This window comes from Rhinoderma darwinii, chromosome 9, assembly GCF_050947455.1.
Source record: "Rhinoderma darwinii isolate aRhiDar2 chromosome 9, aRhiDar2.hap1, whole genome shotgun sequence".
In the NCBI taxonomy this organism is placed as follows: Eukaryota; Metazoa; Chordata; class Amphibia; order Anura; family Rhinodermatidae; genus Rhinoderma; species Rhinoderma darwinii.
In genome coordinates, this window is record NC_134695.1 from 19,458,669 (window position 1) to 19,483,688 (window position 25,020).

Consider the following 25,020-nt stretch of genomic DNA (forward strand, 5'->3'; position numbering starts at 1 on the left):
TATGGTGTACCGCGTCACTTGGCACATTCGTCCCTTATATAGGGATTGATGGAGCTAAAGAGACGTTGTATGACCAGTCACTTTGAATAATAAAGTCATTACAGCCCTACAAATTTTCTTTCATCCTGTGAACATGCTCTAGTTTTCCACATAGCTGGATACATTCTTCCTCCTTTTTTTGGATATATTGCCTTTTCCCGCCAACAGTTTAATACATTTGCCCACTCTAACTTACTATATATCAGAGCGGGTTGATATACATAATGTCTATGGACTGACATGATTTCAGGACAGCTGCTTTCTTAGCACGACATAGTCATAGGGTGTAGAAACTGTTAGGGACATATATTTCTCAATCTAGAAAAGTAGAATCCTCCCATTTTCAAAGCAAAATGTGTGTCCTGAAAGCCTCCGGGTGCTCCCTTCATTTTGGGTCCTGCCGTGTGTCCAGGAAACACATTAGGGCCCCAATGGGGATATTTTTGAACACAGGAGAAACAGGGTGATACATTTTCTGGTGCATTTCCTTATTCTCATGTCCTCTGTACAAGAAATCTGACCTTAAAATGACACATTTGTGAAAAAAAGTGAAATAAAATTTTCTTCCACCTGCTTTGCATTAATTCCTGCGAAAACTGTGGGGTCAAAAGACTTAGTACACACCTAGATGAATACCTTAAGCGGTCTAGTTTTCAAAATGGGGTCATTTATGGGGAGTTTCTATCTTTTTGGCAGCTCAGTGCCTCTATAAATGTGTAATGGGACCTGAAACATTTTCAAGCAAAATGTGTGTCCTGAAAGTCTTCGGGTGCTACCTCCCTTTCGGGCCCTGCCGTGTGTCCAGGCAACGCATTAGGGTCACAATGGGGGCATTTTTGAAAACGGGAGAAACACGGTGATAGATTTTGGGGGGTGTTTCTTCATTCTCATGGTCGCTTTACAAAGAAATCTGTCTTCAAAGTGATACTTTTATATAAAAAGTGGTTGTTTTTTTTATTTCACCTGCTATACATTAAATTTAGCAAAAAACTGTGGGGTCAAAATACTCACTACACCCCTAGATAAATACCTTAAGGGGTCTAGTTTTCTAAATGGGGTCGATTATGGAGAGTTTCTATCGTTCTGGTAGTTCAAAACCTCTCCAAATGTACAGTGGGGCCTAAACCATTTTCAAGCAAAAATGAGACCTGAATGCCTCCGGTTGCTCCCTTCCTTTCGGGCCCTGCCGTGTGTCCAGGCAATGCATTAGGGTCACAATGTGGGCATTTTTGAAAACAGGAAAAACAGGGTGATAGATTTTGGGGTGCTTTTCTTCATTCTGATGGTCACTTTACAAAGAAATCGGTCTTCAAAGTGATAATTTTATGAAAAAAGTGAAATTATATGTTTTTACGCCTGCTTTGCATGAATTCTTACAAAAAAACTGTGGGGTCAAAATACTTACAACACCCCTTAATAAATACCTTAAGGGGTGTAGTTTTCAAAATGGTGTCACTTGTGGGGGTTTCCACCATTCTGACACCTATGAGCCTCTGAAAACCTGGCTTGGTGCAGGAAAACAAAATGTACTTCAAAATTTATAAAATCATTACTAAACTTGTAAGTCTTCTAAATTGCTCAAAAAAAAAAAATTTTTTTTCAAAAGTGCTGCCAAAATAGAGTAAAGAGATGGAAATATATATTTAATAAAAAAAATTGTACAGTATGTATGTACATATGTGACATATTGCAGTTAAAAATAGGGAAAAATGATAATTTTTATAAAATTTCTTCAATTTTTCTATTTTTTCATTAATTTCCGCAAATCGTATCAGTCTACTTTTACCACTAAAATAAAGTACAACATGTGACGAAAAAACAATGTCAGAATTACTTGGATATTCAAAACTTTCGCACAGTTATTCTCTGATAAAGTCAGACATACCAGATTTAACAAATCTGGCTTGGTCATTAAGGTCTTTTCAGGCCCGGTCATTAAGGGGTTAAAAAAGCCTAGATGTCTATTTATTTACGAATGACATTGAGGTTTATAATTAATCAAGCAATGAATTATGGGTAATTTATTGAGAAAGGTTAAACCTGATGGACTTATTTTTTTTTTCAACCTATGTAACTATGTAGAGTAGTGCCCCTTTATACTTCCATGAGTTTCATTTTACAACTCGGTAAAGCTGAGGTTGTAAATACGATAATTTGACACTTATTTTTATTTCTCTACATGGGAACATTGATGGGGATTACATGTAAATGACAACGATTGTGTAATACTGAATTTATTGTGTTTCCTTTCCATAGATTTTGGGAAATTCTAACATTTTTGGCAAACACATTAATTTTCTTATTTGTTGGTGTTGTGATAGCTACCAAAACTTTTGAACATACAATGGCTACAGATATATTTTATGTTGTCGTTCTTTACATTGGACTAAATGTTATAAGGTACGTTTTTTTTATTAATTGATACTAAAACATTACTAATTCTAGATATTTAACACACAAGACAGGACACTATAGCATTCACTACACTGCTGAGAACATACAACACGTCTCTATTCAAACTCAGAATAGTTGGAGGATGAATTACCTGACAAACCTAGTTTTTAAATGATCAGCTTAATGTGACAACTGGATAAAAAGGTGACAATACAATTAGAAACCATTTTGATGACCACAATTTATGCCGCCATATGTAATAGACGTAACAATATAACAGCAAGTGTCTTAAATGTGTGGCCCACAGTGTCATATTTTCCAGTACCTTTGAGCAATTTTGTGGTTACAACGCTAGTCTAGGTTTGCTGCACTTTAAGATTGAGCGAGAACATTGCCTGGGGCGCCACAAAACAGCAGACAACAACAACTATTCTATTTAGTACAGAAGACGCAGACAATATATGATTGAAAGTGTTTTTTCGGACCAGCTAAGGTTCATATTTCTTAGAAAATCTACTATCCCAATTAGATTTACATCCAGGTATATAGCTCTTACTGAAAAGTAACTATTATTTTGTATTGTTTTTTTTAAAAGGTTTATTATGGTATTTGCATTAAGTCCTATTTTATCTCAGATGGGCTATGGCTTTAATTGGAGATGGGGAACATTAATCATCTGGAGTGGATTACGAGGTACATTCACATTGCAAATGGCATTAATTGCATTCCAGTCTAAAGAACTTGGAACAGAAGACGACAAAAGCAAGGTGAATCTTACAAGACCATTTTCTGATGAATAATAGATTACTATGTAAAGCTATGCTATGAAAGATGAGTTTTTGCCAATAGTACAAAGAATCCTATGTGACATACTTCCATTTTTATCTAAGTTTTCTTCCTATCTTCCCTGCCTGTGGAAGCCAGTCTGCCTTTACCTGTGCAATGCACAGAATGAATACCGGTGACCACAGTTGTGGTCAGTTTGCATGTTGCGTAAATACGATGGTTTTTCTGAAACCTAATTTGTTGCAGAAAATTAGCAGCAAAGTAAATGAGATAAAAACAAATCTCATCCACAAGCTGTGTAAATACTAAGCGGAAAAAAACGGTCAGAAAATAACCTGCGGGGCAAAATTATATTTTTCAGCATTTCAATTGTGCTTGCGGAAACGCTGTTTATTTGTTGCGGGTTTTCCCCATTGAATTCAATGAGAGGTAAGTCCCACAACAAATAGCAGTTGTTTTGCGTTTTATGCGGCGGGTTCGCAGCCATTATGCCACAAAAAACGTAACTCAAAAAAATAAATAAATCTTATACTTACCCAGAAGTGTGTTCCTCCCTCCAGCACTTCCTCCTGGGATGACATTTTATCCCATGTGACCGCTGCAGCTAATCACAGGCTGTAGCGGCGGTCACATGGAATGAAACAAATTGCAGGAGGCCGGCCTGGATGACGTCAGAGGGCCGGCCTCCTAGGATGACGCTTCATTCATTGTGACCGCCGCTGCAGCCAATCACAGGCTGCAGCAGTCTCCTGGGGTGAAACGTCATCCCAGGAGGCCGCCCTACTAGCAGGCCGGCTAAGTGCTGCAGTGCCGCAGTGGACATTCGAAAAACTGCACCACAGTTTGGTACGCATACAGTAAATAGATACCCCAATACCCATTTGTTGGTCAACCCTGGATTTGTCCAACTTTAACGAATGTGCATGGCACGTGTTAAGGATCTGCCAGGCACAGCTTCTGTGTATACGCCCATAGGTAATCAGTCTGCACCTGCTTCTATGTCTGTGAGACTGACTCCATCTTCCACCACTCAGGATGGCAGGCTTAGGAGTGGGAGAGCCTATCACAGCCTGGCCACACAGAGCAAGCTCCCGCCCTCTGTCTATTTATACCGGCCTTTCCTGTTCCTCCTTGCTTGTGATTCTTCTGTTTGGTTTCCTAGCCCTGCTGCAGCTTCTGTACTATTTGACCCTGCTTCATATGACACTGGCTTACTGACTACTCTCTTGCTCTGCGTTTCGTACCTCGTACACTCCTGGTTTGACTCGGCTCGTTCACCACTCTTGTTGTTCACGGTGTTGCCGTGGGCAACTGCCCCATTTCCCTTAGCTTCTGTGTACCCTTGTCTGTTTGTCTGTCGTGCACTTATTGAGCGTAGGGACCGTCGCCCAGTTGTACCCCGTCGCCTAGGGCGGGTCGTTGCAAGTAGGCAGTGACTGAGTGGCGGGTAGATTAGGGCTCACTTGTCTGTTTCCCTACCCCCATCGTTACATAATCACAAGCCCTTTACCTAGTCTACCCTGGTCCCTCAAACTACTATGGACCCCCTTGAGACCCTAGCTCAGCAAATGCAGGGTCTCTCCCTACAGGTCCAGGCCCTGGCTCAGAGGGTCAACCAGCCTGATGCTACCATGGTAGTGCCCCTCACCTCACCTCTTGAACCCCACCTAAAGTTGCCTGACCGGTTCTCAGGGGACCGGAAGACTTTTTTCTCCTTTCGGGAGAGTTGTAGGCTCTATTTTCGCTTAAAGCCCCACTCCTCAAGTTCTGAGAGCCAGCGGGTGGGTATAATTATGTCCAAGCTCCAGGAAGGGCCCCAAGATTGGGCCTTCTCCTTGGCCCCTGACGCCCCTGAACTTTCCTCCGTTGATCTTTTCTTTTCTGCTCTCGGACTCATTTATGACGAGACTGACAGGACTGCCTTTGCCGAGAGTCAGCTGGTGACCTTACGTCAGGGTAAGAGACCTGTGGAGGAGTATTGTTCTGACTTTAGGAAGTGGTGCGTAGCTTCTCGGTGGAATGACCCTGCCTTAAGGTGCCAGTTTAGGTTGGGTCTGTCGAACGCCCTGAAAGACCTGCTAGTTAGTTATCCCTCTTCTGACTCCCTAGACCAGGTTATGGCTTTAGCGGTACGACTTGACCGACGTCTCAGGGAACGACAACTTGAACATTTTTGTGTTTTCCCCTCTGACTCCCCCATGATGCCTCCCGAGGTTCCGTTGCTTCGCTCTTCCACGGAAGACTCGGAGGTACCTATGGAACTCGGGGCCTCCGTGTCCCCCCGACAACGTAGAGAGTTCCGCAGGAAGAATGGTCTCTGCTTCTATTGTGGGGATGACAAGCATCAAGTGAACACCTGTCCTAGGCGTAAGAATAAGCAGCCGGAAAACTTCCGCGCCTAAGTGATCATCGGGGAGGCCACTTGGGCGCACAGGTATTTCCCATAAATATGAAACGTAATAAAATCTTGCTTCCCTTTCAGGTCTCTTTTGGTGGTAGGTCTGCTACCGGCAGTGCCTTCGTAGATTCAGGGTCTTCTGCTAATATCATGTCTGTGGAATTTGCTATGTCTCTAGCTATGCCTTTGTTTGATTTGCCTAAACCTGTCCCGGTAGTGGGTATCGACTCCACTCCTCTTGCTAATGGTTATTTTACACAGCATACCCCTGTTTTTGAACTCCTTGTTGGCTCCATGCATTTGGAGCAGTGCTCTGTACTGTTGATGCAGGGATTATCGTCCGATTTGGTTTTAGGCCTTCCCTGGTTGCAGTTGCATAATCCCACGTTTGACTGGAATACTGGGGAGCTTACCAAATGGGGTAATGAATGCTTGACGTCATGTTTTTCTGTTAATTCTATTTCTCCCCCTGAGGAGGTGAACACGCTACCTGAGTTTGTTCAGGACTTCGCTGATGTTTTCTCTAAGGAGGCCTCCGAGGTGTTACCTCCTCATAGAGAATACGATTGCGCCATTGATTTGGTACCAGGAGCTAAGCTCCCTAAGGGTAGGATATTTAATCTTTCTTGTCCCGAACGTGAAGCCATGAGAGAGTATATCCAGGAATGCCTGGCCAAGGGTTACATTCACCCCTCTACTTCTCCGGTAGGTGCTGGCTTCTTCTTCGTAGGGAAGAAGGATGGTGGTCTTAGGCCATGCATTGACTACCGTAACTTGAATAAGGTCACTGTAAGGAACCAGTATCCCCTTCCTTTGATTCCTGATCTCTTTAATCAGGTTCAGGGGGCCCAATGGTTCTCTAAGTTTGATCTACGGGGGGCGTATAACCTTATCCGCATCAAAGAGGGGGATGAGTGGAAGACTGCGTTTAACACGTCCGAAGGTCATTTCGAATACCTCGTCATGCCCTTTGGGTTGTGTAATGCTCCCGCGGTCTTCCAGAATTTCATAAATGAGATTTTAAGAGATTACCTGGGGGTATTTCTTGTAGTGTACCTTGATGACATACTTGTGTTTTCCAAGGACTGGTCCTCCCACATTGAGCATGTCAGGAAGGTGCTCCAAGTCCTTCGGGAAAACAAACTGTTTGCGACGACCGAAAAATGTGTGTTTGGGGTGCAGGAGATACCATTTTTGGGTCAAATCCTCACTCCTCATGAATTCCGCATGGGCCCCGCCAAGGTCCAGGCTGTGGCGGAATGGAACCAACCTGCCTCCCTGAAGGCGTTACAGTGCTTCTTGGGGTTCACTAATTATTACAGGAGATTTATTGCTAACTTCTCGGTCATCGCTAAGCCTCTTACGGACCTCACTCGCAAAGGTGCTGATCTCCTCCACTGGCCTCCTGAGGCTGTCCAGGCTTTTGAGGTCCTTAAGAAGTGCATTATCTCGGCCCCGGTGCTGGTTCAGCCCAACCAAATGGAGCCATTTATCGTGGAGGTTGACGCGTCCGAGGTGGGAGTGGGGGCTGTCTTGTCCCAGGGTACCAGTCCCCTCACCCATCTCCGTCCCTGTGCCTACTTCTCCAGGAATTTTTCGCCCACTGAGAGTAACTATGATATTGGCAACCGCGAACTCTTAGCCATTAAATGGGCATTTGAAGAGTGGCGCCACTTCCTGGAGGGGGCTAGGCACCAGGTAACGGTCCTTACCGACCACAAGAATCTGGTTTTCCTAGAATCTGCCCGGAGGCTAAACCCGAGACAAGCTCGATGGGCGTTATTTTTTACCAGATTCAACTTTTTGGTTACCTATAGGGCTGGGTCTAAAAATATTAAGGCTGATGCACTGTCGCGTAGTTTCATGGCCAGCCCTCCTTCGGAGGAAGATCCTGCTTGTATTTTGCCTCCAGGTATAATCATTTCCTCTATTGATTCTGATTTAGTCTCTGATATTGCTGCTGATCAAGGTTCAGCTACCGGGAACCTTCCTGAGAACAAGCTGTTTGTTCCCCTGCAATTCCGGCTAAGGGTACTTAGGGAAAATCATGACTCCGCACTATCTGGTCATCCAGGCATCCTGGGTACCAAGCACCTCATTGCCAGAAACTATTGGTGGCCTGGGTTGCCTAAAGACGTTAAGGCCTACGTCGCCGCTTGTGAGGTTTGTGCTAGGTCCAAGACTCCCAGGTCCCGACCATCGGGCTTACTATGTTCTTTGCCCATTCCCCAGAGACCTTGGACCCATATCTCCATGGATTTTATCACCGATTTGCCTCCATCTCAAGGCAAGTCGGTGGTGTGGGTTGTAGTAGACCGCTTCAGTAAGATGTGCCACTTTGTGCCCCTCAAGAAACTACCAAATGCTAAGACGTTAGCTACCTTGTTTGTCAAACACATCCTGCGTCTCCATGGGGTCTCTGTCAATATTGTTTCTGACAGAGGGGTACAATTTGTTTCTTTGTTTTGGAGAGCCTTCTGTAAAAAGTTGGAGATTGATCTGTCCTTCTCCTCTGCCTTCCATCCTGAAACTAATGGCCAAACTGAGAGGACTAATCAGTCTCTAGAAGAATATTTAAGGTGTTTTATCTCTGAATGTCAATATGATTGGTTCTCATTCATTCCCCTCGCCGAATTTTCCCTTAATAACCGGGTCAGTAACTCGTCAGGGGTTTCCCCCTTTTTCTGTAATTTTGGGTTTAATCCACGGTTCTCCTCCGTTTCACCTGGTAGTTCCAACAATCCCGAGGTAGAGGTCGTTCATCGGGAACTGTGCACAGTCTGGGCCCAGGTTCAGAAGAACCTAGAGGCCTCCCAGAGCATACAAAAAACTCAGGCAGATAGAAGACGTTCTGCTAACCCCTTGTTTATGGTCGGGGATCTGATGTGGCTATCGTCTAAGAACTTGCGCCTTAAAGTCCTGTCCAAGAAGTTTGCTCCCCGGTTTATAGGGCCGTACAAGGTCATTGAAGTCCTCAATCCTGTCTCCTTCCGACTGGAGTTGCCCCCATCTTTTCGAGTACACGACGTGTTTCAAGCCTCCCTTCTTAAACGCTGCTCCCCGTCCTTGGCTCCCTCGAGGAAACCTCCTGTCCCCGTTCTCACCCCTGAAGGGGTAGAATTCGAGGTGGCCAAGATTGTGGACAGCAAAATGGTCCAAGGCTCCCTCCAGTACCTGGTCCATTGGAGAGGATACGGGCCTGAGGAGAGGACTTGGGTACCCGCCCGGGATGTTTCACGCTGGGGTATTGGTCAGGAGGTTCCACCTTCGTTTCCCCAATAAACCAGGTCCATCTAGTAAGGGTCCGGTGGCCCCTCATAAAAGGGGGGGTACTGTTAAGGATTTGCCAGGCACAGCTTCTGTGTATACGCCCATAGGTAATCAGTCTGCACCTGCTTCTATGTCTGTGAGACTGACTCCATCTTCCACTACTCAGGATCGCAGGCTTAGGAGTGGGAGAGCCTATCACAGCCTGGCCAGACGGAGCTAGCTCCCGCCCTCTGTCTATTTATACCTGCCTTTCCTGTTCCTCCTTGCTTGTGATTCTTCTGTTTGGTTTCCTAGCCCTGCTGCAGCTTCTGTACTATTTGACCCTGCTTCATATGATCCTGGCTTACTGACTACTCTCCTGCTCTGCGTTTGGTAGCTCGTACACTCCTGCTTTGACTCGGCTCGTTCACCACTCTTGTTGTTCACGGTGTTGCCGTGGGCAACTGCCCCATTTCCCTTAGCTTCTGTGTACCCTTGTCTGTTTGTCTGTCGTGCACTTCATGAGCGTAGGGACCGTCGCCCAGTTGTACCCCGTCGCCTAGGGCGGGTCGTTGCAAGTAGGCAGGGACTGAGTGGCGGGTAGATTAGGGCTCACTTATCTGTTTCCATACCCCCATCATTACAGCACGCTTTACATTTAAATTAGGTTTACATTTAAAATTATTATTGGCAGGTGTTCAATCCAGGTAACAAACCATTTCATCTCTTTGTGGTAGAGGTTGCATTTCTGGCTAAGGTTGCATGCACACGACCGTGCCCGTAATTACAACCCGTAATTACGGGCACGGCCGGCCGTGTACTGCCTCCGACAGCCGGACGTTTTTATGCGCTGTGCTCCCATTATAAAGCGTAGGAGCACGTCCCGTAAAATTAAAAAATAGCACATGTCCTATTTTTTTCGTCCGGTTTCTACGGCATGGACACCCTCCTGTAGACATTTCGGGAAGGTGTCCGTCGGACATAGTAATGAATGGGCCTATAATTATGGGCGATTTTACGGTAGTGTGCACGGGGCCTTAGAGCTGTCTGTGTTTCTTTTACATTCCCTCTCAGTTTTAACCTGGGCCGTGGAAGAGACCCACCATTAAAAAAAATGGTCCAAAAATGGTCCGGATCTTGGTAAATGAATTTTTATTTTAGACGGAGAAACTTTTTTACTTTATAAATCGAAACTTTGTTTACATTTTTTTTTCAGATTCTGCTACAGGTCTCACTAATCACAGTGTTAACCCTGCTGATCAATGCTTCCTTTGTGCAGAGGATTGCTGTTATGCTAGGTAAAATAACAATGATTATATAGCCATAATATTGGCATCTATCAGGATATGTGGCGAGCAATTATGGTGGCATATGGCAGCAATATAAATGTGTGCACACTTACGGGATTTCATCCCAGGCACTTAAGCGGTGCATGTGACAGGTAGTTATGAGGGGCATGTGGAGGACATTGTATATTGGGGCTGTCAGTCACTGTGTATGGTGGGGAATGTAGCTGGCGCTATCACTGTCAATAGGGCCAACAGCTATTGCTGTAGAGGGCCTGTGGCTATCATTTTATTTCCACCCTGTTGTGAAAAGGGATCATTTTCTTTAAAAGAGTTTTTAATCTGGACATGTAATCCCATTCTCCTAGGATGTGCTCACAAGGGGCAGATATGCTGCATAATAGCACGCAGCGTATCCAGTCTGTGCACTGTGGTGCAGTTTTTCGCCCGGAATGTCCGTTGCGGAAAACTGCAGCACTTAGACGGCCTGCTAGTAGGCCAGCCTCCCGGGATGACGTTACATCGCAGGAGACCGCTGAAGCCTGTGATTGGCTGCAGGGGCGGTCACATGGTATGAATCGTCATCCCAGGAGGCCGACCCTCTGACGTCATCAGGGCCGGCCTCCTGGGATGATGTTTCATCCCATGTGACTGCCGCTACAGCTTGTTATTAGCTGCAGCGGACACATGGGATGAAATGTCATTCCAGGAGGCCGCGCTGGAGGGAGGTACACAGTATGGTAAGTATGTGATTTATTCATTTTTTTAGTTACGTTTCTTGTGGCAGAATCGCTGCAAACCCGCTGCAAAAATACACAACAATTGCTATTTGTTGCGGGATTTACCTCCCCATTGAATTCAATGGGGAAAGCCTGCAACAAATAAGCAGTGTTTACACAAATACAATTGACAAGCTGTTGAATAAAATAACGCACCACAGGTCAATTTCTGAGCGTTTTTTTCAGTTCAGTATTTACGCAGCGTGTGGATGAGATTTGTTTTATCTCATCCACTTTGCTGCTACTGTATTTGCTGCGGATTTTCTGCAACTGATTCCGTTGCGGAAAGAACTGCAGTATTTACGCAACGTGTGAAATGACCCTCGGGGTGCAGTCATATATGGCATATTTGCCATGTATTTCTGCAGCGTAAAAATACACTGCAGAAAACTTTACAATATATGCCTATGGAAATATTATTCCCATAGGAGACTTTACAGTTTTCCACAGCACATTTTTATTCTGCAAAAATATAATGCAAATACACCATGTGTGACTGCATCCATACAGAGAGTAAGGCTGGGTTCACACGACCTATTTTCAGGCGTAAAACGAGGCATAATACGCCTCGTTTTACGCCTGAAAATAGGACTACAATACGTCGGCAAACATCTGCCCATTCATTTGAATGGGTTTGCCGACGTATTGTGCAGACGACCTGTAATTTACGCGTTGTCGTTTGACAGCTGTCAAATCGACGACGCGTAAATGGACTGCCTCGGCAAAGAAGTGCAGGGCACTTCTTTGCCACGTAATTTGAGCTGTTCTTCATTGAACTCAATGAAGCACAGCTCAAGATTTACGAGCGTCTCAGACGGCTCGCAAAATGCAAGGAGGAGCATTTACGTGTGAAACGAGGCAGCTGTTAACAGTCTGTCTTTTCACACGTAAATGCCTCTCATAGTGTGAACATACCCTAATAGCACACAAAAGTATACTGGTATTATTGCCCTAACAGATGCCCTAATTTAAATATATCTTGTCTGGTGACAGATTCCCTTTCAAGGGGAATCACACTTATTGTTAAGTTATTATTGCAGATCCCAAAAAATTCCCCCAAAAAGAGGCTATGATTCTATGTAGGGCTACTGACCCTTTTTTAAATCAAATCTCCAACCAAATACTTGTGGCAAAGCAAGTCTTCATTTTGTGAAATCGGCCTCCAAATATGTTATATTGTAATGTCTATATGACATGTCAGAAGATAGACAGGAATGCTCTGCCTGTCTCTGAACTATGCACTGTGTGAGCGCTGTCTCTCCTTTTAGTGCTAGAGTTCAGTATAGCATGTAAATCACATCTCATCTTTAGCTGAGTTAGTAAATAAAATGTATTCACTGTGTTAGATTTTAGAGTAGTTTCGTTCATATGATTTAAAGTTTACTACAGCCTGAAGGAACGATTCAAATGCTGATTCTTTATTAATGATAATTGGTAAAAACTGGCTCTTAAGCCCAATATATCCTACGTACAGGCACAAGCAAGTGGTCAGACATGTGAGAGGTATCAGTAAGTGTTGGGACGTATATCCGTCCTTATATTATAGACTTTCTCTGCGATCCATGCCACAAATTATATAATCCTACGCGTTTCAGTACCCCCAGTTCGTGGGGTACGTCATCAGGGATTAAGTATCGTTTTAGGTATAATTGATAATCTAGCCGGTGAGCACTGTTACGTGCTTTTTGAAGTCTCCCAGTGTGTACACGGCACTAATACACTGGCCGTACACGCGCCGGGGAAACTCCGGATGTTTAAAGTCTTAAGCCCCACCCACCAACTAATGAAGGGTGGGCCTGCCAACTAATCCGCATCAAGTACGTCATAGGCTGACGTCCCGGATGGTGGCACGCCTCCAGAGTGTCAGCCAGTCAATGCGCCCGGACACCGAAGTGTCCATAGTAACCCTGGGGAGCTCTAGGCGGTTTGGGTTTGCATTATGCTCAATACCAAGTGACAGATAAATAAAGCCGAGGTTAAAACCCATTAGGACTAGAGTTCCACAATGGTCCCCTGGTTCTTGAAGCAACGGTAAGATGATTAGACTATCGACATCGGAACTGAAGTAAAAAGATGGAAAAATACATAGGCACTCTGTATGTTATAAAGATTGTATATAATTCCTTTAAACCTGGTGTACAATAGGAATTCTTGGTTGGGTACCATGTGCTGCGTATAAATACATCTATGGGTACTATATAGGTCAAGAGGTCTGGTAGGGAAAGATTCCTACTTCCTGCTGCTACTGTAATTAACCATGTGAGGAGACAGGTTAGATGAAGCATGTACTCCTGACGAAGGTTGCGAAACGCGCGTCAAGGTGCTCGGTGTCCAGGTGCCCTATTATACACTCAATATGTCCTCCTCAGGTATGCTTAATTGCTAACATTGGTTATTCCGTTGCATTTTTGTGCCATTTGTAGTGCTATTTCTCTTGAATGCTTTTAGCAGGATTACCAGCAGGGACATGCTGTTTATATAAATTTATTGCACTGTGATTTCAAATGCCATGTTGATTGTGCTCCACTAAATTATATGGTATTCACTTCACTTGAGGTGTATTTGCATTTCATGAGGAGTCATTACCATTCATGATTTATGACATCATATTTGAGGTAATCTGGCTTTCTTTTAAATTTTTTACATGTCTATAGTATATACTTGGGAGGGGGGTTATTTTTGTATTGATGTATAATAAAATTGTAAAGTATTAAAATAAAAATTAAATTGTATTTTGACAAAATTATTGTATGATATCAAGATCTCTTTTTTTGTTTAATAGATGAAGCATGTGTATGATATCTGTTCATTCAGCCCAGACGGATTAATACTCTGTAATCGAAACATCCATTGCGCTTCTTTCTGCAAGGTTTTCTTTTCAATGTTTCCACCTCTTGCTGATGGTCTGATGTGTTCAATGCCTTGAAATACAAGGGTCTTAGCATCCCCGTTATGGCATGCCCACACATGGCGAGACACCAATGTGTCCTCTATTTTTCCATCTTTTTACTATAGTTCCGATGTCGATAGTCTAATCATCTTACCAATAAAGATTCATATTTAACAGTCATAGATGCATAGTAGCAGCTTACCCATGGTGGCACGCCTCCAGAGTGTCAGCCAGTCAATGCGCACATGGCAATGGATTTTTTGGATGTGCTCATCAAGTGTGATAGTAATAGATACATACAGACAGATGTCCATAGGAAGGAGACTGCAGTAAATTTGTATCTGCACGCCTCATCCACGCACCCAAGGCATGAGATTCGAGCCATCCCTACAGGACAATTTCTTAGAATGAAGAGAGCCTGTACCTCTGAGGAAGATTTTTAGAGACAATCATCTATTTTGAAACAGTGGTTTCTGGACATGAGATACAGCAAAAAGTGTATAGGGAGGGCGTTTAGTACATCTGGTAAAACTACACGATCACAATTACTTCAACCTGCAGTTTAAAAACCTTCCACTGCACAAATCAGGTATGTGACAACTTACCATGACAGATGGGGGGAAATTATGCAATGCCTATCTAAATAATGGCCTATATTGCAGACTAATCCTATCTTGTCGGAAGTCTTGCCCTCGAGACAAGCTGTCGCCTTTAGACGGGTAAAAAATTTGCGCGACACAATGGTTTATAGCTATTACAACGCTCTGGTAATAAGACCAATCTTTGGAGCAGGTAAACCATGATGGAGCTGTCGACCGTGTGGAAATTGTATTGCTTGTCCAAACATTGATACAAATTATGAATTTTGTGACTCGGCAGGTGTAGTGAAGTATAAGATTACATGACCTATTACCTGCAATACTAAGGGGGTGATCTACTACGCACAATGTCCTTGCCCCAAGATATATGTCGGCCTGAACACAAGAGACCTTAAGGTAAAGACAAGCGAAAATTTTAATGGGATCGAGGCAGCTAGGGGAACTAAACCTGGAATAGTGAAGCATTTGGAAATAATACCAAGACATTTTTTTCTCCACCACAGATGCGATTCTAAATCCTTACGGGTTATGGGTATTGATCATGTAGAAATGGGTATTGAACATGTAGAAATGGATTTGAGTGGCGGGTCCCTCATGAAAAGATTGTTGCGATTAGAGGCCCGCTGGATTTGGAAACTCAAAACGATCCAACCATTGTGTTTCAATGAAAATATGGGATTTACAACATTCCTGTAAGTGTCACGTTGGGTTCGTGGACCCACTGGGCTGTACCGCCTTGGCGGTATGGCAGCTGGCTAACAGGGCACAGGTTACAGTCTATAGTTCGTATGGGGTACCTGTGGCAGCTCGGACAGCAGCAAGGCAGGCTCAGCTGGGACTAGGCAGCAGGTAGACGTCAGGTGTGGTGAAGCAGGACAGGCGTGGTATACAGCACAGCACAACTTCAGCTCAGCACGACACTAGACCAGGATAGCACAGGATACAGGAGCAGGGAACACTGGGAACATGAAAACACTAGGAGACCATTTGCATAGACAAACATAGGGTACGACAACAACACTCAGGCGTGGGATGAAGGGGCTGAGCCCTTCTTATAGTCCAGGGTGCTATGGGCTAATTGATCATGAAAGTCCGGTGTAGATATGAGATGGCACCCTCAGTCGGATATTCCTGGAGAACAGCCAGACCTTCGTGCCAGGAAGAAACTGAGGAGGAGGTTTTCCTCTCCTTGTGTCCGCCTTCCGTTTCATGCGGTCGACCGCCAGCAGGATGGAGGATCGAGTCTGCTGCCAGATCTGCAGAAAGTGCCTTAAAAGCAGTATCAGCAGCTGGTACCTCGGACGTATCAGGCACCGGGAGAGGAATTTGTGGGTGTTGGCCATAGACAATAAAGAACGGTGTCTTCCTTGTGGACTCACTGGTATGATTATTGTAAGAAAATTCAGTCCACTGCACCCAGTCATCATGCTGCTTGGAGATGAAATGGCGTAGGTAGTTCTCCAAGATCTGATTGATCCTCTCGACCTGACCATTGGACTGAGGATGGTAGGCTGAAGAAAAGTCCAACTTTACACCTAGGAGTCCGCAGAGGATCTCCAGAATTTCGAGGTGAACTGAACCCCCCGATCAGACACAATATGCTGCGGCAAGCTGTGCAGGCGGAAGATGTGTTGGATGAAAAGCTTGGCCAGGTGAGGGAAGGAAGACCGGTCAGAGGAACGAAGTGGGCCATCTTCGAAAATTGATCCACCACCACCCAGACACTACTGCATCCCGCATAGGGAGGCAGGTCAGTGATGAAGTCCATAGCTATATGCTGCCAGGGGGCATCAGGCACAGGCAATGGCTGGAGCAGGCCAGCAGGTCTGGAGTGAGCGACCTTGTTAGCTGCACACACTGAACAGGAAGACACAAAGTCCATAATGTCTTTGGGTAGCGTGGGCCACCAGAAATTATGGGCAAACAGATCTTGGGTCTTACGGGTACCCGCGTGACCTGTCAGTCTAGAGGAGTGTCCACAGCGGAGGATTTTCCCTCTGTCAGCCAGGCGCACAAAAGTCTTCCCTGGAGGAATGTCCCCAACTTACAGGGGGTTGACAGGGACAATGCAAGACCGATCAATATTGTTCTGTGGAATCTCCATGGTGTCTTCTGTCTCTAAAGACCTGGACAAGGCATCGGCCCTCACATTTTTGTCAGCCGGTAGATAATGGAGTTCAAACTGGAACCTGGTAAAGAACAGCGACCACCTGGCCTGACGAGGATTCGGCCTGATGAGGTTTCTGTCGTTGGGCCGTCTGGAGATAAGTGAGGTTCTTGTGGTCCGTAAAAATTAGGATAGGATGAGCTGCGCCCTCTAATAGATGTCTCCACTCCTCCAGAGCCAATTTGATGGCCAGTAACTCCCAGTCCCCAATCGAGTAGTTGCGTTCTGAGGAAGACAAGAGCTTAGAAGAATAACCACATACCATTGACTTGCCCTTGGAACCTCTCTGGAACAGGAGTGTGCCAGCACCGACAGAGGATGTGTCCACCTCCAACAAGAACTGTAGGGAAACATCTGGATGATGGAGGATGACGTGAAGGCATTCCTCAGGCTATTGAATGCGAACTCTGCCTCAGGAGTCCACACCTTGTTGTTCATGCCCTTCTTGGTGAGGTTATAGATGGGAGAAATCAGTGAGGAAAAGTTTTGGATGAACTGTCTGTAAGAATTGGCGAATCCCAGAAAGCGCTGTATGGCCCTCAAGCCTTGAGGGTGTGGCCATTCCAGGACGGACTTTACCTTTTCAGGATCCATCTCGAGGCCTCGATTCGAGACGATGTAGCCCAGGAAGGGTAGAGCATCTTTCTCAAACACGCACTTCTCCAACTTGGCATACAGACAATTCCCCCTTACCCGCAGCAAAACTTGACGGACATGTCTCTGATGAGTCATAGGATCTGGAGAAAAAAATCAAGATGTCATCAAGATAGACCACAACACAAACATAGAGGAGGTCACGGAAGATGTCATTAACAAACCCCTGGAAGACCGCGGGAGCCGAAGGACATTACTATGTACTCATAGTGTCCATCACGGGTGTTAAATGCAGTCTTCCATTCGTCACCCCGGCGAATCCGGATTTGGTTGTAAACCCCACGCATGTCTAGTTTGGGGAAAATCTTGGCACCACGTATATGATCAAACAGTTCTGAGATCAGTGGCAACGGATACTTATTTTCTTATTTTTCACCATGATCTGGTTGAGACCCCGTTAGTCGATACAGGGACGTAGAGAACCATCCTTTTTCTTGACGACGAACAACCTGGTCCTGCCGGAGAGAAAGATTTCCGTATGGGTAGTGGGTAATTGAATAAGATCCACCAGGTCTCTACAAATGAAATTAGCAGCGGATATGCAGAGACCTGATGCGTTCTCTCGCCGGACACTGTGGTCACTGGTATGGACAATTTAGACGGAAGTCCTTTTTTATCTAAGGTTGTCTCTCCTAACAACCCTAGTCTTTGGGACTTTTGGGGACACAGACGCACAACATGGCCTCCGAGGCCGCAATATAGACAGAGTCCTGAAGTGCATCTGCATTGTTTCTCCTGAGTGGATAGCTTACACTGGTCCATCCTCACAGACTCCTTAGGAGGATCGGCACCTGAGGACAGCAGAGGTTGCTGCAAGGGTGGGACCGGACTACGAAGGCCTCCCTCCCGACGAGTCTCCTGGAGCCGTTCTTGGATCCTCATATAAATCTGGGCGGACAGAAGGATGAGGTCATCCAGGGTAGACTGTAGATATTGAGTGACAAATTCATCCTTAATTTTAGGAGACAGACCCTGCCAGAATGTAGCCACCAGGGCCTCATTGTTCCACAACAGTTCTCCAGCCAGGGGGCGGAAGGGGATGGCGTACTAGCTTACGGAGGTGTCTCCTTGGCGTAGGTTTAGCAAGGAAGCCGCTGCAGATGAGACTGTGAAATGTCCGGAGGAAGCCCTGGAAGTCACGGGTCTCTGGTCCTTGTCTCTCCCAGATAGGATTCGCCCATGCAAGTGCTTTACCAGTGAGGAGAGACATGATGAAAGTGACCCTTGCACCATCAGACGAAAATGCCCTGGCATACAGGCTGAAGTGGATCTGGCACTGGTTCAAAAATCCATGACAGCTACCTGCGTCTCCACCATAGTGGTCAGGAAGTGGCAAAGAAAAACGGGGATCAACACTGCCAGGAGGTGTAGTAGGAGGAACGGCAGCTTGTGCCTCCTGCCGACGTGCGAGAATGTTCAAGGCCCGGAGAGTTGGTCCTGTCGAGACCGGAGGTCCAGCATATCCGTCTGCATCTCTTGTGACGTCATCTTGGTCTTGGATCGACCAGCGGGGTCCATGGCCTAAGTGTACTGACACATTGGGTTCGTGGACCCACTGGGCCGTACCGCCTTGGCGGTATGGCAGCTGGCCAACAGGGCGCAGGTTACAGTCTATAGTTCGTATAAGGTACCTGTGGCAGCTCGGACAGTAGCAAGGCAGGCTCGGCTGGGACTAGGCAGCAAGTAGACTTCATGCGTGGTGAAGCAGGACAGGCGTGGTATACAGCACACGTCATCTTGGTCTTGGATCGACCAGCGGGGTCCATGGCCTAAGTGTACTGACACATTGGGTTTGTGGACCCACTGGGCCGTACCGCCTTGGCGGTATGGCAGCTGGCCAACAGGGCACAGGTTACAGTCTATAGTTCGTATAAGGTACCTGTGGCAGCTCAGACAGTAGCAAGGCAGCCTCGGCTGGGACTAGGCAGCAGGTAGACGTCATGCGTGGTGAAGCAGGACAGGCATGGTATACAGCACAGCATGACTTCAGCTCAGCACGGCACTAGACCCGGATAGCATGGGATACAGGATACAGGATACAGGAGCAGGGAACACTGGGAACAGCGAAACACTAGGAGACCATTTGCATAGACAAACTTATGGCACGACAACAATGCTCAGGTGTGGGAGGAAGGGGCTGAGCCCTTCTTATAGTCCAGGGTGCTATGGGCTAATTAATCATGAAAGTTCTGTGCATGTGCTGCCCCTTTAAGAGCGTGCATGAGCATGCACCCTCACCCTACGGGACCCGGCCGAGGTATGCGGAAGTGAGCGCTGGCGTCTCCTGAGGAGAAGACTGGGGCCAGCGCTCGCAGATCCATGGCTGCGGGCGTCAGGAGGTGAGTGAGCCTGACGGCCCATGGCCATGGGCATGACAGTAAGTCCTAAGGACGCAGATACTATTAAATGTGGCGTCGCTACCGCTGTAGCAGCGATGGTGGCTGCTAATGGTGCCACCTTGTGCCGCAGGCTCCTCAGCAGCCGCTATGGCTGCTACAGCGGTAGTTTCTTAATTTTTGGTCATGTAACCATCTTAGATTGCTCTTCACTCCTGAGTGACCTGCACAGCTTTAAATAAAAATGGTGATACACAGCGCATTTACCTGTAAGTGATTGCGTGGCTGGAACGGCCTCTTTAGCTGCTGTGTATATACGTGACACCATGATGTTGTACTTTGCCATAGCAACCGTAGAACACGAGGTTGGCCTTACCCAATAGACAGCTAGGATGTGGGCATGCGCAAATGGGCGTATGAAACGCTGAGACCAAGTAATCAGTACATGAGGCATTCAGTCCAGGAGGTTTTGATTATCGTGGCGTGGTGAGTGTCAGCTGTTTTTATGTTATATTATTCATCACTATTTACATCCAATTTATGGAATACACGTGTTTACTTGTACAGGGTGGAGATAAAAATGTTTACATTTTTAACACTGATTGTCCTATTTGGACTCTTATATTATATATTTTTATGTATGTGATCACATTGTTACATTGTGCGATTTTTATGAGTTTTGTATAAATTGCTATTAATTACAATCTTTGTTCACTGAACTATGTTCTCTGTATTTATACATGTGTGTTACTACCACTGTTTGCTTGAAAATGCTTCCATTGAGGAAGTGAAACGTCGCATTTGTTGGGTGAATAAACTTCACGTTTTTTCTTTGAGTGCTGCTCCCGTGCTCTTTTTCTCTTGCTGTATACTATATGGGGAGATGTCACTCCTACTATTTGAAGCTTAGCACCGACCATTCATTTGGTTTTTTACACTAGTGCTGTTCCTACCTGCCCTACGTTTTTAAATACAGCACCAGAACAAAGCTCAGTACATAAATACAGCACCAGAACCAAGATTAGTACATATATACAGCACCAGAACAAAGCTCAGTACATATATACAACACCAAAACCAAGCTTAGTACCTAAATACAACACTAGAACCAAGTTCAGTACATATATACAGCACCAGAACCAAGTTAGGAGCTTATATACAGCACCAGAACAAAGCTTAGTACATATATACAGCACCAGCACAAAGCTCAGTACATATATACAGCACCAGAACAAAGCTCAGTACATATATACAGCACCAGAACAAGCTCAGTACATATATACAGCACCAGAACGAAGCTCAGTACACAAATACAACACCAGAACCAAGCTCAGTACATAAATACAGTACCAGAACAAAGCTCTGTACATATATACAGCACCAAAACCAAGCTCAGTAAATATATACAACACCAGAACAAAGCTCAGTATATATACTAGTCCTTCACAATGAATTAGAATATCATCAAAAGTTAATTGATTTCTCCATTGACCGGTACCTCCGCTCCAGTCGTGACGGAGCTTCTCCGCGGCCTTCCTCTACACCCGCTGTAGGCCACAGGCGGACACCGCAAGCACGAGGGTGCTCACCTCCTTCCAGCTCCTTGGTTCCGGCGTGCCTCGTCTGCAGCTCCCAGGACTGCTCTCCTGCCATCTCGATTCCGGAGGTAGGTCAGAGCATAGAGGCCATGTCTAGGTCGGCTCCTCCGGTGCTGGCTGCTGCCCTTCTCCCCCCTCTGTCCCAGCCTGTGTCAGGACAGGAAGAAGGCCGCATGGCCTTACAAGGCGCGGCGGTCCCGGTGCCATACTCTGCCACTGCGACCCGGCACTCTCCCCCAGTGGACTGGCTACACCTCAATCAGGGGACGCCTGCCATTCTGAGGGGGCCACTCACCCCATCAGCTGTCTCGGGGAACCATCATCCTGCCTCATCCCCGGGCCCCCCTCCATGGAACGGGCCCTAGATGAGTTATGGGAAATGGTGCGGGTATTACCCACCAAATCCGATCTGGATGTACGCCTCTCCCGGCTGGAAGAGAAGCACGATCGGGCCATTGGGGCGGTTTCTCAAGAGGTACGCTTATTGGCTGCACGGGTGGAAATATTGGAACGTCAGAACTCTGTCCACACCATGGACATCTCGGTTCTCTCTCAGACCGTGGAAACCCAATCTGCCCAAATGCGGGACTTCTCACTGCACCTGGATGATGTGGAGAACAGGGGGAGGCGGAATAATCTGCAGTTGAGAGGCATTTCGTAATCTGTGCCGCGGGAGGGGTTATACGATGCGGTTACTCATATCTTCAATAAGCTCATGGACAGACCACGCGATATGGTCATTGAGATGGATAGGGTGCATCGCTTGACGGGCCCCCGGACCAGGGAAGGTAATCGACCATGGGATGTCATATGCTGAGTGCACTTTTATAAACAAAAAGAGGATATTGCACGGAGAGCATGGGAGAAGGGGGCCATTCCTTTCAACGGCTCCGAGGCTACCATCTTGCCGGATGTCTCTAGACTGACTTTCCACATGCGCAGGGTGGTCCGCCCCCTGCTGGAGGCTACTAAAGAGACGGGCGCTACCTACAGGTGGGGCCATCCCTTCCACATTATACTTCGCCACCAGGGACACTCGTTTGCTGTCCGCTCCCCGGAGGACCTGCAAGAAGCCTTCCGCTTTCTGGAGATCTACCCAGTGCGGCTCCCGGATTGGACAGAGCCCCCGCCATCGCTCTTTCCTAGAGGCGGTCATTACCCACATCCTGCGCGCCCAAATCCGCCTCGTCCCAGAGACGGACCAATTGAGCAGCGGACACCTGGATGGCGTTGCTCACGCAGAGACTGACCTGCCTACATCTGGCTCTATAGTTTAATTCTCCCCACAGGGGCGTCGGTTGTGGTTTGCATACTATATGTGTTTAATTTTTTACTTTGCAACGTTCTACAGGAGGGGCAGATGTCGGAAATGGTGGTGATCATGTACGGGACACTAGGTTCAGTATGTTGAGTCATGGGTTAATGTTTCAGGGGATCTACATCTACATTTCCATTTGATCCGATGTCTGGGGCCGGGAGGTCCATTCAGCCCATAATAGTTAGCCGGTTGAGTCCGGGGTTCCGTTTAGTTCATTTTTGCTCCTATTAGTTTAATTTGTAATTCCTGGTGGGATCGCTTCTTTGCACCGCTGTCATTCGAAGTGTTGGTCAGGGGTTTTGTACACCGCCGTTAGTGGGGCAGTATTGTTCTACTCTCTGGACACTTTTTCCCTGTCTAAGGGGGTCTCTCCTTTCTTCACCTCTCTGTCTTTCCTTTTTCTCCCAATATGTCTAACGTCACCGTTGTCTCCCTGAATGCACAGGGCCTGAACATCCCAGAGAAGAGATCCTCCATTCTCCGTCTCCTCTGGAAGAAGAAAGCGCAAGTGGCATTTCTTCAGGAAACCCATTTCCGGGCTGATAGCATACCAAGGTTGACGGACTCTCAATATACGGAGGGGTATCATAGTGCGTCGCCGGATTCCAAGACCAAAGGGGTCTCCATTCTGATCTCGCGTTCTCTCCCTTGGGAGCATGTGGAGACTCGCACGGATGGAGTGGGAAGGTATCTCTTCGTGAAAGGTAGGTTGGCTAATACATTGTTTACACTGGCTTCATATTATCTCCCTAACACTGGTCAGGTTGCCTTTCTGGAGAGGGTTTTGGCAGAGTTGGATGGTTTTCTGGAAGGCACTCTAATTCTGGGGGGGATCTGAACGTCACCTTGGATTCGACATTAGACTCCTCGCGCGGGCACTCGTCCTTACCCAGGTCAGCTCACCGCCGTATACGTCGGTTGTTACATGAACACCAACTGGTAGATACATGGCGGCTCCTGCACCCAACGACAAAAGACTACACTTTCTTTTCGGCCCCGCACAACACATACTCCAGACTGGACTACTTCTTCCTTCGCCACTCCCACTTATCCGACCTCTCCTCAGTCTCTATTGATGACATTACCTTTTCAGATCACGCACTCATCACTCTTATACTCTGTCTCCCAGCGGCCCACCCTCGCTCCTGGCAGTGGCGTTTGAATGATTTGCTTCTGCAGGATTCGATGGTGGTATCGGACATACACAGGGATCTCCGGGAGTATTTTGCCACGAATGTTTCCCCAGAGGCGGACCCGATTTGTATTTGGGAGGCGCATAAGTGTGTGATCCGCGGTTCCTTCATCCGTATCGGTTCTAAACTTAAAAAGGAGCGGACTGCACACTTGCTTGATCTATTGTCCCGCATACACCTCTTGGAACAGTCCCATAAAGCCTCCTTGGATCGGGTCGTGGGGGCAGAGCTGGGGCAGCTGCAAGTTCAGGTTCGTTCTTTCTGCCTTGCCAAGGCTAGGGCCTCCCTGGTGAAATGTAGACAACATTTCTACAAATTTAGTAACAAACCTGGTAAGACTCTGGCGCGGGCACTTAGGAAAACCCGATCTCGTACCTACGTACCCCACGTCCAGGCTTCCGGAGTTGGGAGAATACACCTCCCCCAGGACATCTCGGAGGCCTTCCGGGCATATTACCACTCCCTCTACAATCTTCCTCGGGCCTCTCCGTCTGCGGATGGGGGGAACCGACTGGAGCAGATGGAGGCATACCTCCGGTCATCGGGGATGAAATGTATCCCACGGGAGGCTATTGCTGTTCTTGAGGAGCCCATTTCTCCAGAGGAGTGGTCATGGGCCTTGAAGGATTCGCCGGTAGGGAAGGCGCCAGGTCCTGATGGTTTGCCCATACAATACTATAAGGTCTGCTCACACCTGCTAGCTCCCCATTTCCTGCATGCCTACAACTCACTTACTGAGGGGCGCTCCCTCCCTCAGGACGCACTGAGGGCCTACATAACGGTGATACCCAAGGAGGGGAAGGATCCATCCATCTGCCAAAATTATCGCCCCATTTCTTTGCTAAACGTGGATCTAAAGCTGTTTGCGAAGATCCTGGCCCATAGGATTACCCCCCTCCTCCATAGTGTGATCCATTACGATCAGATGGGTTTCATACCTCTTAGGGAAGCTCGGGATAACACCACAAGGGCAATTAACTTGATTTATCATGCAGCTGCCTCAGCTCTGCCCACGCTCTTGCTGTCCACGGATACGGAGAAGGCCTTCGACAGGGTCGATTGGGACTTTAGGCTGGCCACTTTGCGGCATATTGGGTTGGGTACTCACATGTTGCAATGGATTTCGAGCCTCTACTCATCTCCCTCGGCCCGGGTTAAGGGTTATGGTACCCTTTCCTCCCCGCTCACTATCTCTAACGGCACAAGGCTGGGTTGCCCTTTGTCCCCCTTGATCTTCATTTTGTGCCTGGAGCCCTTCCTATGTCAGCTTCGCTCCAACCCAGACATAGCGGGTGTATTACTGGTAGGACGGTCCCATAAGGTCGCTGCATATG

General features: G+C 46.7%; 1 protein-coding gene across 4 annotated transcripts in view; it reads left to right on the forward strand.

Moving 5' to 3' along the window:
• The window catches only part of LOC142660280 (sperm-specific sodium:proton exchanger-like), a 216,709-nt gene that overhangs the window by 12,867 nt on the left and 178,822 nt on the right, over window positions 1-25,020 (forward strand). For all 4 annotated transcript variants that reach the window (XM_075836867.1, XM_075836868.1, XM_075836871.1 and 1 more), the window contains exons 3-5: window positions 2,296-2,439; window positions 3,029-3,200; window positions 10,083-10,164. In XM_075836867.1, the coding sequence (XP_075692982.1) occupies window positions 2,296-2,439; window positions 3,029-3,200; window positions 10,083-10,164 (398 nt within the window). The remainder of the gene's footprint in view (window positions 1-2,295; window positions 2,440-3,028; window positions 3,201-10,082; window positions 10,165-25,020) is intronic.